This window comes from Mya arenaria, chromosome 12, assembly GCF_026914265.1.
Source record: "Mya arenaria isolate MELC-2E11 chromosome 12, ASM2691426v1".
Classification (NCBI taxonomy): Eukaryota; Metazoa; Mollusca; class Bivalvia; order Myida; family Myidae; genus Mya; species Mya arenaria.
In genome coordinates this window covers 26,775,036-26,791,850 of record NC_069133.1, presented here as the reverse complement: position 1 = coordinate 26,791,850, position 16,815 = coordinate 26,775,036, and the positions used below count along the sequence as shown (strand labels likewise).

Genomic DNA, 16,815 nt, shown 5'->3' with positions numbered 1-16,815 from the left:
TATTCAACGAAGGTTACATACTAAGTGTACAATCATTACAGACATACTACTTATTTCCAGCATGGCCTTCACATAAAAAGTATTACAAAAAAAATATTGAATACTTGCCCTGGTCAACTTTCCCTCATTCCAATGCATACATGGATAAAAGAGGTCATATCAACTAAAATATCACATAGAGGCTAACAAATTAATATTACATACAGTAAAACTGCTTTCGCACGAGGACGCCGAGGTCCGAGCTGAAACCTCGAGGGAACCGATGTTTCGAATGACCCGAGTTTCAATTTTCCAGTTAGTTATGAAATATCTTTCAGCGTTTTTTAAGTTTGAAGTCGTCAATCCAACTGTTTACTACGAAACCGATTATGTGCTGCGTTGTGGAAATGGCTCATATATATAGATTTCTTACATTACAAAATTTTTCACAATACATTTTTTTAAAAAGTAAATTGCCAGTGAAAAAAAAGAATGCTTAATTGTTGCCACATAAATACAAAGAGAGTTTGGCGTAATAAACCCTTGCAATGTTCTATGTCAAATATATTTATTGCATAAAGAAATATACGAACTCAACTAAGAAAATATGTGTTCTATAATTGCAATATATTTATTAAAAACATACTTATGGTCTAGATCTCAAAGAGTATTTGTTGAAAAAAAAAAGAATTTATTGGCTCAAAAATATTTATTAACCTAAAAATGGACAAATGTGTATGACACATGATAAAAAAATACCTGTTCAATCTAATTGACTAAATAAATTGCAGTTATTAAACAAATATTTTGTTTTAGTTCGTATACATTTTTTATTGAATCAATATATTTGACATGGAATATTGCAACGTTTACCATGCCTTAGTAGAGAGCCAGAGTCAATGAACTATCATGGCAGTTGGAAGCATTCAGAGTTATTTATACATAATGTTATTTTAGTTCTCATGATTTTTTTTGATTTTTTTTACATTTTAAATTTTACAATTAATAGGAATAGTTCGAGATCAGAATCACTTAAATAAATTGTAAAACGCACAATGTTGAAATTGACCGTAGTCAAATACAAAATTGGATATGTTCTGAATATAAATGTTGAAGTGACACTCTTATTCAAAATCATACATACACATGCATAACAAACATAAATTGTTAGTAAGAATCCTTTAACTACTTAATACTTACTAATTAATGCATTTATGGAAACTATTAATAACTGATAACAAGATTGTATTTGTGTATTTAATATATGAAAACGCAAAATTATTAAATGATTGGTGAGTGCTAAACGATTTACTGCGATCTACTATCGTCTCATAGGGTAGAATTACAGTGTTTTCTGCACTTTTCCTTCAAATCATACTTACTATCCCCATTAAAACCATTCTTTTCGACATTTATCCATCCTTTCTGGTATGGTAAAACATATGTATAAATTGTGTTAAATCTTATTTGGGAGTAAGAGTGCATCTTTAACATATCAGTCATACAGTACTTTCAATAAAATTGCTGTATCAAAGAATAGTAAGTTAACCAACTTTTATTATTCTAATGTTTCTCTATAAAGGCATTACGATATCTGTAAAATTTTGACTTCAAATATGTTTCATTTCTTCATCATAACTAGTATTGTATGTTTAAGTTTTAGTTTATCATGTAATTACGAAGGTTGTCCGGTTAGCGGAGTGGTTAACGCACGCGCTAGGCTGCCTGGGTTCGTTTCCCTCCCTGGGCGCATGCGAGTTTGGTTTGTGGTCGCCAGGCTGGACAAATAGGTTTCCTCCGGGTACTCCGCTTTCCCCAACAACACAAGACCGCACTCTCGCGTAAAATCGTGCCAACGAGAGTGATTAATATAATGCTGTAATAACTTTGTTTCACAATCGTTGTAAAATATACAAGTTTAAACTAATGTCACGAAATACCACAGAGACTGAAAATTGCTAACGACAAGTCATCCCTATATCACAGAGAGAGATCAATGTATAATACAATATTATATAATTACTGTTTTAAAGCTACCCTATCACAGATTGACAGTTTTGACATTTTTTTAGTTTTTGTCTCAGAATCAGCTGATTTTAGTATCAATACCTTCAATTCAGTCATATACGATAACTCACAATATAACAAATCTCAATTGTTTTGAAAATGCCGAAAAACTCTTTTTTTTTTGAAACCGTTAGTAACGCATTTGGCCATAAAATAGCAATTGTCAAACATTAATATAAATAACCGAACCTGATATTTTGTCAACAGTCTTGTATCACTGGTTTCCAGACATTTACGCAAAATTTGGCTTATTCCAAGACAATTATTTTCAAAGTTTTCAAAACGGTAAATCTGTGAGAATGCAGCTTTAAATGAGCACATAATGATGATCATGATGAAAAAGCCCTAATAGAACATGTAAGTGAGTTCCTAACATTACCTGAGTTCACATGTTACAGTAAGTGAGTTCCTGATGTTACTGAAAAATAATAATAATTATTCCAGAGAAGCACAATATTAAAATGCTTACCGAACGGTAAGAATACGGAATATGTGGAGTTATATTTCGGCATTTGTTCACCAAAAAGCACCAAAAACACAAATGTCGCCAATAACATCAATAATTCGTTCAGAAAAAAACTTCACTATTAAAAATCCACTACCATATAATGGTAGATCAGCAACATGATGACTGACGACCATTCCTTCCTGGTCTCAAGTCTACAGAGTCTTGCCCAAGAGTTAAACATGCATCCTCTTTATCTAGTTCCTGTACTTTCTGTTCAACAACCGCTTCAAAACACATCGCAACATCATCATCATCATGTATGTTTACAAACTTGTACGGAACGTTATACTGAGTGGCAAAAAGTTCCGCGCGGTCATGCGTTACTGGTTGACAGTAGTGAACACTGGTCCGCGGACACAACCCGTTGGGCACGTCGTAAGAGGACATTGTCTGTCGGGCAATGCCGACAATGAGCTTCGCTGTTCTGCTTTCATGATTGTCTCCGATGTATTTGTTTATGTCATTCATCCTGCAAGATAGAGAAAACGTGTGTGATCAGACTGATAAAAGTTAGGCAATCATGACAAACTTTCATGAACACACTTCAAATCTAACGTCAAAAACAACTCAGAACGCCAATGTTATTTCAAGCAGTTCAGATTTAATACTTGTTTAAGTACTTGGGCAACCAACTGTACATGTACACATATAGTCAAACAACACAATGATATATTAAAACTGAATTAAACAGGAATCATTTTTAAATCATATCATTAACATCATCCCTGTTTAATAACTTATATTTCATGTTATTATACCTCACGTGACCTGCCTATGTTAAATTCTCATATACCCATCATGGGCATTTTCGTACTGCCACACACAGTACCGTTTTGACCAGTTGACAAGATTCTGTCACATCTAAAAATAGGCATTTTTTGATTTCCCAAGTCTGAGGTGGTAAGTGCTTATTAAAATATGTTGTAAATCTGGTAACTTCCGGTGTTTGCATTATTTCTAAGCCACATTTGCAGCAAAATAACAGCTAATGTAAACAAGCTATAATTACAGAATAAATTGATTAAACTTGAAAGTTGTGAAATGGTGAAAACTCTTTATATCTATGTATATAAATTTAACTGTGTTCGGTATTATAAAATAAATATTGCATGGCTTCCAATGTGACAGCACATATTGTCAACATTCGGGTAAATACTGTAACCCTCGGCTTCGCCTCGGGTAACAGTATTTCCCTCATGTTGACAATATGTACTGTCACATTGGAAGCCATGCAATATTTATATATTGTACACGTATTTCTGCCAATACATTTGTCACTTTCAAAAAAAATAATTAAAACTTAAAAGAAAATTGTTGAAGCCTTAAGCTGAATGACAGTTACACTTAATTTAACATGCACGAAATGTTCAATAATCCGCCACCTAGCGGATATTACGCTACATTAAAACGGAAATTAATTTTCTACTAATTCATACACATTCAAACTTAGAGAATTATATATATATATATATATATATATATATATATATAAACTGAGATAATATTTGATTTGATGCATAACTGATAATACATTAATTCGGTATCGTCTTAATATTGCATTATTCGCATATGAACTATGTTTTACATATGCGTATTTTGTGTGTGTGGTTTTTTTTTCATCAATATTCAACGATCTGTTTTTGGCCAAACCTGGATTCCTCGCTGCCACTTGTTCTCAAATATGGTAATGAAAACATTGTAAAAACTTAGGTATAAATTCAATGAAGAAAAAAGAAACCACCAAAGAAATATTACCACTCGATTAAATGTTCGAACGAGCTTGGATTGTTGACGTCAAAGCAAACGAGACAGCACTGGGCGTCACGGAAATAGGACCGCGTCAAACTTCGGTATCGCTCCTGGCCTGAAAGTTGGCATTCAATATTGATTTTAGATGAGATAATTCAAGTAAACTTGAATATATGGTCATAAACGCATTCGGAGCTCCTCGATCATTTTTTTATCGGAAATAACCTCAGATGTATTTGGACTGTTTACATACTCAAAAAGTGGTAATTTTAAGTCCGCTGCAAGTAAATCGCGTAGTAATTTTATTTAGCAGTTAAACTTTATGACTTAACTCTTGGCAATCTTAGTTATGTTTGCAATAAAACACTTCACTGGCGATCAATTTAAACTTAGATCAATAAATACAACTCTAAAACACTACATTTAATTAGTGATATAATTCAAAATATTACGAACTACTTCAACCGATGTACCGGCAAACAATGGCCGAGGAGTTCCGAATGGTCATAAACGTTGACTTACCTGAGAGAAAAAAAAACATCTGATTTTTTTTGTTGTTTGGTGACTTTAAACTCTAAGTAAACTAAATAAGTTTTAACCCTTCATAAAAATGTTTAAGGTTAAGTTTATATTTACTTAATATCATCTTCAAAAATAAACAAGATTTTGGGGCGGACGAAAATATTTGCTGATTAAATGTTAAAATTACACTCGATGGTTAGTCAGGGAGTAAAGGCCCAAGTCTTTAAAAGTTCCCGAAATGATATACAGTGTACTTTTATGTCTGCTCTAATCGATAGTTTAATATATGAACTGAATAAATCAATACAATTTACATTTATAACGACTTGCGAAACAATCCAAGATGGCGTCCAAGATCTTTCAGTGTAGTGTATAAAAATAAATAACCAACTGTGTTTGCATATATAATGCATAAATATTTATATGTGTTTTAAAAAGGATGTTTAAAGTCAAATTAAATGTCAAATATTGAAAATGACTACATTTTAAGATACATTTAGAGATATGACCACATTCAAGTGTAAAATATTTTTATTATTTATCACAATCAGAATGGAAGATTTTGCCAGCAAACATTATGTTTAAATGTAAATACATGTAATAAGAAGAATGCCATGAATGATAATAACGGTTGAGTATTTTACTTCATGTAAAACTAAAATTTCTAGATTTCAGAAACATTTGAAAGAACCATCTTCTTACAAAATACATGTCAGTATTCAGAAATACTGTTTAATATATAAAATGGATTTCTTAAACTAGTTTATTATGAGGACGCAGCATTTTTTCTACATATCTAATTTTGTAGAGAAAATGGCGGCCGTTTAAATGTATTCAACCAATGGGTATCCAACGGCAAAACATGTTACAAAGTATACATTTAAGTGCTTAGACATGTGCATTGATACTACTTTGTATTAAAACAGGGTTAAACTTAGTATACACAATACATCTATGATCCAGATCAATTTCGAGGTCAAATGTTGAAAACGACCTCATTTAAAGAGATATTTTGAGACATGTTTATCTGATCTTTTCTTTTTATCACATTGTTAGATTTTGTGAGCAAACATTTATATATGGGGATTGTAAATAATAGGTATACTATATCCCATATCTTGAACATGTATGCATATTTTAGTTTAGTATCTTTACTTAAATATCCAATTCGCAGAAGAAATTCTTGATATAGTATTCAAAAATACTTTCGTACCTATGAAATTGAATTCATATTTTTTTGATGAGGACACAAACTGTTATGACTTATGACTGACAATCGAGTTTACATTGCGTGTTAAATTTTCCCGCCCACTGGTATCAACCAGCAAACAAATACTACTGTCACAGAACATATATGCCATTATTGAGCGTGTTTATCAGGGGCGGGTACAGGATTTGACGTACAGGGGGCGTAACTTAGGAGCGTAAACATTTGACTTGCGCCCCTCCCTCAGAATCAAAATTTATTTGGTAAAAGTGTTGGGAGTGGGGTTTGGGGGAAAACATTGACAATTTCTAATCTGAAATGGTGCATTTTGGGATTTCAAATCATAACATGATAATCTGCGATCTGATCTCTTGTCAGAAGTCTAATGTCGCTGGTTTGCAGATATTTACGCAAAATATGGCCCATTTAAAGACAAAAATACAAAGTTGTCCAAACGGTAAATCTGTGAGAGTGCAGCTTTAAACTGAGTAGACATTTAAATGTACAGCGCTATGGCAGCGCTTGGTTGCATTATTAGTATTAATGGGAAGTTATTAACAATGAGTATAATTAATAAAATGCAAATTACAGCGATAAGTCGAAACTTCAATTATAAATGCCTTTTTCGTGTGTTTCAAATATGAGGAAATTAAAATAAACCATCTTTTAAACTGTCCAGAGAAATCAATTATTATTTTATAGAAAGAAAAGTTATGATACATATATCATTCAACAGCTTGTATATTTTATTTTACATATCATGAATGAGATTGAAAACAGATAAAACTCATGGTGTATAGAACGCATGGTGGTAGCACTTATATATTATTATTGTAAAAAATGTTGTTGTTGTTGTTGCATTATTTTGTATTCTGGGCCGAAGGCCTTTATTTGCAAATACAAAGTGAGCCATATTTGGTTAGTTAACATATAAAGTGTGTTCCATTTTTGTTCTTGCTATGTCTAAGAGAGAAACAAAATGGAGTTTCCTTAAGTGCTATGAACCCAAATAATACCGTTAATGAAATGGGTTTTCTTTAGTGCTATTAGCCCGCAAAATGTATTTTAGTGCTATAATACCGCAAAATAGGGTTTCTTACGTGCTATAAACCCGCAAAACACCGTGAGCCAAATAGGGTTTCTTTAGAGATATTAACCTGCAAAACACCGTGAACCGAATAGGGTTTCTTTAAGGCTATAACACCGCAAAACACCGTGAGCCAAATAGGGTTTATTACGTGCTATAAACCCGCAAAATACCGTGAGCCAAATAGGGTTTCTTAAAAGGTATAAACCTGTAAAACGCCGTGAGCCAAATAGGGTTTCTTTAGAGCTATAACACCGCAAAAGACCGTGAGCCAAATAGGGTTTCTTTAAGGCTATAACACCGCAAAACACCGTTAATCAAATAGGGTTTCTTTAGAGCTATAAACCCGCAAAACACCGTGAGCTAAATAGGGTTTCTTTGAGGCTATAACACCGCAAAATACCGTTAACCAAATAGGGTTTCTTTAAAGCTATAAACCCGCAAAACACCGTAAACCAAATAGGATTTCTTTAGAGCTATAAATCCGCAAAACACCGTGAGCCAAATAGGGTTTCTTTAGAGATATTAACCCGCAAAACACCGTGAACCAAATAGGGTTTCTTTAAGGCTATAATACCGCAAAACATCGTTAACCAAATAGGGTGTCTTTAGAGCTATAAACCCGCAAAACACCGTAAGCCAAATCGGGTTCCTTTAAGGCTACAACACCGCAAAACACCGTTAACCAAATAGGGTTTCTTTAGAGCTATAAACCCGCAAAACACCGTAAGCCAAATAGGGTTTCTTTAGAGATATTAACCTGCAAAACACCGTGAACCGAATAGGGTTTCTTTAAGGCTATAACACCGCAAAACACCGTGAGCCAAATAGGGTTTATAACGTGCTATAAACCCGCAAAATACCGTGAGCCAAATAGGGTTTCTTTAGAGGTATAAACCTGGAAATCGCCGTGAGCCAAATAGGGTTTCATTAGAGCTATAACACCGCAAAACACCGTGAGCCAAATAGGGTTTCATTAAGGCTATAACACCGCAAAACACCGTTAACCAAATAGGGTTTCTTTAGAGCTATAAACCCGCAAAACACCGTGAGTCAAATAGGGTTTCTTTGAGGCTATAACACCGCAAAACACCGTTAACCAAATAGGGTTTCTTTAGAGCTATAAACCCGCAAAACACCGTAAACCAAATAGGATTTATTTAGAGCTATAAACCCGTAAAACACCGTGAGCCAAATAGGGTTTCTTTAGAGATATTAACCCGCAAAACACCGTGAACCAAATAGGGTTTCTTTAAGGCTATAACACCGCAAAACACCGTTAACCAAATAGGGTGTCTTTAAAGCTATAAACCCGCAAAACACCGTAAGCCAAATCGGGTTCCTTTAAGGCTACAACACCGCAAAACACCGTTAACCAAATAGGGTTTCTTTAGAGCTATAACGCCGCAAACACCGTTAACCAAATAGGGTTTCTTTAGAGGTATAAGCCCGCAAAACACCGTTAACCAAATAGGGTTTTTTAGAGCTATAAACCCGCAAAACACCGTGAGCCAAATAGAGTTTCTTTAGAGATATTAACCCGCAAAACACCGTGAAACAAATAGGGTTTCTTTAAGGCTATAACACCGCAAAACACCGTTAACCAAATAGGGTTTCTTCAGAGCTATAAACCCGCAAATTACCGTTAACCAAATAGGGTTTCTTTAGAGCTATAACACCGCAAAACACCGTTAACCAAATAGGGTTTATTTAGAGCTATAAACCCGCAAAACACCGTGAGCCAAATAGGGTTTCTTTAGAGCTATAAACCCGCAAAACACCGTTAACCAAATAGGGTTTCTTAGAACTATAACACCGCAAAACACCGTTAACCAAATACGGTTTCTTTAGAGCTATAAACCCGCAAAATACCGTTAACCAAATAGGGATTCTTACGTGCTCTAAACCCTCAAAACACCGTTAACCAAATAGGGATTCTTACGTGCTCTAAACCCGCAAAACACCGTTCACCAAATAGGGATTCTTACGTGCTCTAAACCCGCAAAACACCGTTAACCAAATAGGGATTCTTACGTGCTCTAAACCCACAAAACACCGTTAACCAAATAGGGATTCTTACTGCTCTAAACCCACAAAACACCGTTAACCAAATAGGGATTCTTACGTGCTCTAAACCCGCAAAACACCGTTAACCAAATAGGGTTTCTTTAGAGCTATAACACCACAAAACACCGTTAACCAAATAGAGTTTCTTATTTCTTATAACACCGCAAAACACCGTTAACCAAATTGGGTTTCCTAATACTTATAAACCCGAAAAACACCGTTAACCAAATAGGGTTTCTTAATACTTATAACACCGCAAAACACCGTTAACCAAATAGGGTTTCTCATTACTTATAACACCGCAAAACACCGTTAACCAAATTGGGTTTCCTAATACTTATAAACCCGAAAAACACCGTTAACCAAATAGGGTTTCTTAATACTTATAACACCGCAAAACACCGTTAACCAAATAGGGTTTCTCATTACTTATAACACCGCAAAACACCGTTAACCAAATAGGGTTTCTTAATACTTATAAACCCGCAAAACAACGTTTGCCAAATAGGGTTTCTTTAGAGCTATAACACCGCAAAACACCTTTAGCCAAATGGAGTTTTTTAAGAGCTATAACACCGCAAAACACCGTTAACCAAATAGTGTTTCTGAATACTTATAAACCTGCAAAACACCCTTATCCAAATAGGGTTTCTTTAGAGGTATAACACCGCAAAACACCGTTTACCAAATAGGGTTTCTTTAGAGCTATAAACCCGCAAAACACCGTTAACCAAATAGAGTTTCTTTAGAGGTATAAACCCGCAAAATACCGTTAACCAAATACGGTTTCTTTAGAGCTATAACACCGCAAAACACCGTTAACCAAATAGGGTTTCTTTAGAGCTATAAACCCGCAAAATACCGTGACCCAAATAGCGTTTCTTTAGAGCTATAGCACCGCAAAACACCGTTAACCAAATACGGTTTCTTTAGAGCTATAAACCCGCAAAACACCGTTAACCAAATAGGGTTTCTTTAGAGCTATAACACCGCAAAACACCGTTAATCAAATAGGGTTTCTTTAGAGGTATAACACCGCAAAATACCGTTAATCAAATAGGGTTTCTTTAGAGCTATAACACCGCAAAACACCGTTAACCAAATAGGGTTTCTTTAGAGGTATAAACCCGCAAAATACCGTTAACCAAATAGGGTTTCTTTAGAGCTATAACACCGCAAAACACCGTTAACCAAATACGGTTTCTTTAGAGCTATAAACCCGCAAAATACCGTTAACCAAATAGGGATTCTTACGTGCTCTAAACCCACAAAACACCGTTAACCGAATAGGGATTCTTACGTGCTCTAAACCCGCAAAACACCGTTTACCAAATAGGGATTCTTACGTGCTCTAAACCCGCAAAACACCGTTAACCAAATAGGGAATCTTACGTGCTCTAAACCCACAAAACACCGTTAACCAAATAGGGATTCTTACTGCTCTAAACCCACAAACCACCGTTAACCAAATAGGGATTCTTACGTGCTCTAAACCCGCAAAACACCGTTAACCAAATAGGGTTTCTTTAGAGCTATAACACCACAAAACACAGTTAACCAAATAGAGTTTCTCATTACTTATAACACCGCAAAACACCGTTAACCAAATTGGGTTTCCTAATACTTATAAACCCGAAAAACACCGTTAACCAAATAGGGTTTCTTAATACTTATAACACCGCAAAACACCGTTAACCAAATAGGGTTTCTCATTACTTATAACACCGCAAAACACCGTTAACCAAATAGGGTTTCTTAATACTTTTAAACCCGCAAAACAACGTTTACCAAATAGGGTTTCTTTAGAGCTATAACACCGCAAAACACCTTTAGTCAAATGGAGTTTTTAAGAGCTATAACACCGCAAAACACCGTTAACCAAATAGTGTTTCTGAATACTTATAAACCCGCAAAACACCGTTAACCAAATAGTGTTTCTGAATACTTATAAACCCGCAAAACACCGTTAACCAAATAGTGTTTCTGAATACTTATAAACCCGCAAAACACCATTAACCAAATAGTGTTTCTGAATACTTATAAACCCGCAAAACACCGTTAACCAAATAGTGTTTCTGAATACTTATAACACCGCAAAACACCTTTAACCAAATAGTGTTTCTGAATACTTATAACACCGCAAAACACCGTTAACCAAATAGTGTTTCTGAATACTTATAAACCCGCAAAACACCGTTAACCAAATAGTGTTTCTGAATACTTATAAACCCGCAAAACACCGTTAACCAAATTGGGTTTCTTAATACTTATAACACCGCAAAACACCGTTAACCAAATAGGGTTTCTTAATACTTATAACACCCCAAAACACCGTTAGCCAATTAGGGTTTCTTAATACTTATATAAGTTATAACACCGCAAAACACCGTTAGCCAATTAGGGTTTCTTAATACTTATATAAGTTATAACACCGCAAAACACCGTTAGCCAATAAGGGTTTCTTAATACTTATACAAGTTATAACACCGCAAAACACCGTTAGCCAATTAGGGTTTCTTAATACTTATATAAGTTATAAAACCGCAAAACACCGTTAGCCAATTAGGGTTTCTTAAGTGCTTAAGTGCTTTAAACTCACATGTGAACCAATTGATCATAGTCAATCAGAGTGACAATATATTTTTACCAATGTGAATAAAGCAAAGTTACACATAATTAATGACACGTGTTTTGTACAAGGTTTTATAAAGCCGGGTACATGGTATTCATGTGATAAAAAAGTCACACATCAAGTTACAATAAGGAACAGCCTATATGTATATAACATTAACAAAAATTTCAAGCTGAGGTGTGATATGGACATGTGAAATAGATAGCGTTGGTAGAATTTTACCTCGCGATATCCTAAGATTATGAAAGATTATTTTTAAGTTATTTCTTAAATAATCACTCGTTGTCGTTTTCGCCAATCAACTGTAGGTAAAATTCCTGCTAGTAAACAAACATGTTTATTCATAAAATTAACATGACTATCAGTTAACATCAGGAAATTATGATTTATGAGGTAACAGTACAGATGTCCGCATGAAAAGTCGATGAATAAGATGCAATAACGGCGCGAATTCGTTGTATATGGGAACGAACTACAAAACGTTCTCCGCAAATGCATAAAATCAAAAGTACCAGCGCAAAACCTACCTGAAATTTTCACAAGCGGTTATATGGAGGGGAATGTTAACTTGTGAAGTCCATATCGAAATAAAAATAATACAATACGCTCAAAGTGAATCTTTGCGGACAAGAAATTGTTAAAGCTGCACTCTCACAGATTGTACGTTTTGAAAACTTTTTTTCTTTTTTTTTCTTGGAACGAGCCAAATTTGGCAAAAAATGCATGGAAAACATTAACATAAGACTGCTGACATAAAATAGATCGCAGATGTTTGTATTTAAGTTCCAAAATTTATGATTTAGGGATTCTTCTTAAACCGTTAGTAACAAATCTGATCTTTTGTCAGCAATATTTTATCATTGGTTTGCAGATATTTACGCAAACATTTGCTGTTTCCAAGACAAAAAATAAAAAAGTTGTCAAAACGATACATCTGTGAGAGTGCAGCTTTAACAATTTATTGAGGGAGTGCCTCAAAGACATGTATATGAGTGATTTATGGATAGCTATTTACCCAGAGTGTCGTATATCTTCAACTCGACCGTTTTCCCGCCACGTGTGTGGACCAGTTTCTGGACAAATGGCTGCCTGGACACAGAGGCGGGGCTGACCCTTCCGGAAGTAGAGGGTTCACCCATGTACCGCCCTAGCAGGGTGGTCTTCCCCACATGGCTGTCCCCGACAATGACACACTTAAACACGTAATTTACTCCGCTGGTTTCCATTTGTTGTCATGAACTCGCATATTCCTTTGATGGACGTTTCAGGTAGTAAAATGTGCATGAAAAAATATACTTCAATAGATCAACGTTCACATGTGTTGTATATTACATTTCCTTTTGTAAAGTCGTATGATTCTTTTTCCCCAATTTCTCGAACAACCTTAAGTCCCGTATATCAAACAGTTCGGTAATCACACTATCCTTGCTTTGTTCTCATTTTAAAGAGTTTTGAGACTTTTAAAGAAAATTTATTTTAATTTTTTCAATGATATCTACTTTCCATTTGTAAAATCAAGTTTCAGTACTTCGGCTATACGAAATAAGATACTTAAACCTGTTAAACTCGAAATTGGTGCATACTCCAATTATCCGTAAAGGCGTTCACCCTGTTTAAAACATTTAATCACGATACATTCCGATTCAATATCAATTTTGCAAATATAAAGAGATAACGACGAGTAGTTTCCTTTATGTCAGGTATGGCCCAGTGCTAATCGTATACATTTGTATTTGAATGCATACCTTTTTCAAAATCAAACGAATATATATATATACAATATGTTATCTCTAAAATATGGAGTACACTCATTTGATGATGACGTCGCCACTTTGTTAATACCGTGTATGACTTTCTGGTTCGATCTTGTGACTATTAGTAATACAGAAGTATTGTTTAAAATCTATTGGTTGGGTAAGTAAGCCTTGTTTTATTTTAAGTTCATTAAGTCTTCTCTCGTATATGAGAGACATTTGTTCAAATCGGCCCTTGCTCCAATCGCACATATTATGTCAACAGAATCATATATTTTTCACATATTATTAATTACATTAATTTAACATTGTTTTAACAATATGGTAATGCATGACATATTTTCCCCAAATACTGCGCTATGTTTCTTTAAAATTGATAGCATAAAAAGAACTTAAAGCAGTTTTCCTTTTCGAATCGGGCCGCTTTTGTTACTTTCGGCTATTCGGAACCCCTCGGCCATTTTACATCGAAAACAACCTCGGATGTATATGGATTGTTTACAATGTTTAGAATATTTTAATATTGGTGAGTACGATTGTGATAAGGAACACAATCATGTGGCATAATCCTCCTATCATTTATTTATCTGATTCCATTATCTAGTCCGAAACAAATACAGTATGTGTATACCACGTGATTAATTACGTCATAAATGCTATATTTTGCTTCCAATGAGGACTTTAAACAAAGATAACTTTACTATTTGTTCACCATATTATATGAAACAAGGCGCAGTCTACGCCGCTTACATAGCCCCGCATTCAGTATTTTAAAACACTTCGACAAACCTTTTCCCAAAACCGCCGCTTGATGGAGCACTAAGCACTGCACATCGTCTCAATGAGGACAAAATTTGTACCAAGTAATATGGTAATCCATCAATGCATAAGTTAAGTTATAGCCCGGACACGAAATGTTACAGCCAGACGGACAGACGGACGGACAGACAGACGGACGGACAGACAGACTGACGAAGTGCATTCCTATAATCCCCTCCCCACTCCGTGGCGAGGGATTATTAATAATAATAACAAGAGATGTTTGTCAAACATTATGCCCCCCTGAGCGCCATGTTGTCAGGATTATATGGACAATTGAATGAAATATGCATGGACTGAAATGACAGCTGATTTGTTGCTGTTTTAAGATTATGACCATTAAAGTGTGAGGATAAAGTGTGTTATGACCGTCATGACCTTTGACTCTATGAACTCAAAATCCAGAGTCAGCAGCTGGTCACCAGAAACCTAAATGTCAAGTTTGAGGGCCATGGGTGCAGGCATTGTCAAGTTATCACAAGACAAGTTTTTTTCGTTCAAGGTCACTGTGACCTTGAAATTTGACCCGATGACCCCTTAAATCATAAGGGGTCATCTACAAGTCAGATGCAACTCCAAGTCAAGTTTGAAGGCCATGGGTTCAGGCATTGTTGAGTTATCACTCGGACAACCTTTTACCATTCAAGATCACTGTGACCTTGACCTGTGGCTCTATGAATCAACTGGTCAGGCTTAACATCCATGTCAAGTTTAATGATAATAGGTTCAGGCATTGTTGAGATATCAGTGGGGGAAGATTTGTTAACTTTTTTGCGTTAAAGGTTACTGTGACATTGACCTTGGCCTGATGACCCCCAAAGTCGATAGGGGTCATCTACTGGGCAGGCCCAACCTTCATGTCAAGTTTGATGACCATAGGTCCAAGAATTGTCGAGTTTGCTTTCAAGGTCACTGTGACCTTGACCTTTGACGCCTAAAATCAATAGGGGTCATCTACTGGTCAGGCCCAACCTCCATATCAAGTTTGAGGGCCATGGGTGCAGGCATTGTTGAGTTATCACTTGGACAACCTTTTATCATTCAAGGTCACTGTGACCTTGACCTTTGGCCCAATGACCCCTAAAATTAATAGGGACAATCTTCTGGCCGGGTTCAACCTACAAATCAAGTTTGAGGGCCATGGGTGCAGCCATTGTCAAGTTATCACTCGGATAACCTTTTACCATTCCAGGTCACTGTGACCTTGACCTTTGGCCCAATGACCCCTTAAATCAATAGGGACCATCTTCTGGCCAGGCCCAACCTCCAAGTCAAATTTGAGGGCCATGGGTGCAGGCATTATCGAGTTATCACTCGGACAACCTTTTACCATTCCAGGTCACTGTGACCTTAACCTTTGGCCAGATGACCCCCAAAAACCATAGGGGTCATCTCCTGGTCAGGCCAATTCTCCAAGTCAAGTTTGAGGGCCATGGGTGCAGGCATTGTTGAGTTATCAATCGGACAACCTTTTACCATTCAAGGTCACTGTGACCTTGACCTTTGGCCCAATGACCCCCAAAAACAATAGGGGTCATCTACTGGTCAGGCCCAACCTCCAAGTCAAGTTTGAGGGCCATGGGTGCAGGCATTGTCACGTTATCACTCGGACAACCTTTTACCATTCAAGGTCACTGTGACCTTGACCTTTGGTCTGATGACCCCCAAAAACAATAGGGGTCATCTACTGGTCAGGCCCAACCTCCATGTCAAGTTTGAGGGCCATGGGTGCAGGCATTCTTGAGTTATCACTCGGACAAGCTTTAAAATTATTTTACCATTAAAGGTCACTGTGACCTTGACCTTTGACCCGATGACCCCCAAAATCAATAGGGGTCATCTACTGGTCAGGCCCAACCTTCATGTGAAGTTTGGTGACCATACGTCTAGGAATTGTTGAGTTATCACTCGGACAAGCTTTGGTCTACCGACGGACCGACCAACCGACCGACCGACCGACCGACATGCCTGTGCAAAGCAATATACCCCTCTTCTTCGAAGGGGGGCATAATAAAATGAAATTGAAGTTTAAGTGTACAAAGTCATTTAATTATATTTATGACTTATTTCAAGAAAAAATCTTGTTTGTTTATGGCGTTATTGATTGATTTTTTGTTATATCTTTTAGGTGAAGATATTTTAAAATAATAATAAATTTTCCTATTAAATCAGAAATGCCCTGATCTTTGTTTGTAAATGGTGGTAAAACACCCAGGACCCACTGAATTAAAATCCATTATTTCATTTGTAAGGAATATGGTCTATGCAAACTGAGAATTATAAATAAATTGTTTTGTAAATTGTCTTGTGAAAGTTTAGTGTTACATGAATATGCAACTCTCGATTTTGTGACATGACATATACGACTCATTTATAGCACTCAGATAATATATATCTGGGGGTAAAATCAACAAAAGCATGCAG

At 35.8% G+C, this 16,815-nt stretch overlaps 1 protein-coding gene across 1 annotated transcript; it reads right to left on the bottom strand.

Moving 5' to 3' along the window:
* LOC128211809 (uncharacterized) lies at nucleotides 1–13,537 on the bottom strand. Its single transcript, XM_052916883.1, has 3 exons — nucleotides 12,834–13,537; nucleotides 4,310–4,418; nucleotides 1–3,023 (listed from the first exon to the last, which is right to left on the bottom strand). Exons 1-3 carry the CDS (start codon nucleotides 13,042–13,044, stop codon nucleotides 2,663–2,665), a joined length of 681 nt encoding a protein of 226 aa, XP_052772843.1. The 5' UTR covers nucleotides 13,045–13,537; the 3' UTR covers nucleotides 1–2,662.
* Nucleotides 13,538–16,815: the final 3,278 nt, after the last annotated feature.

Excerpts from the sequence above, each read along its gene's own strand:
- LOC128211809 (XM_052916883.1), bottom strand. The coding sequence starts at position 13,044 with ATGGAAACCAGCGGAGTAAATTACGTGTTTAAGTGTGTCATTGTCGGG. Across the intron at positions 4,419-12,833 it reads GAAGATATACGACACTCTGG|GCCAGGAGCGATACCGAAGT; the intron begins GTAAATAGCTAT and ends GCCAACTTTCAG. Across the intron at positions 3,024-4,309 it reads TTCGAACATTTAATCGAGTG|GATGAATGACATAAACAAAT; the intron begins GTAATATTTCTT and ends TCTATCTTGCAG.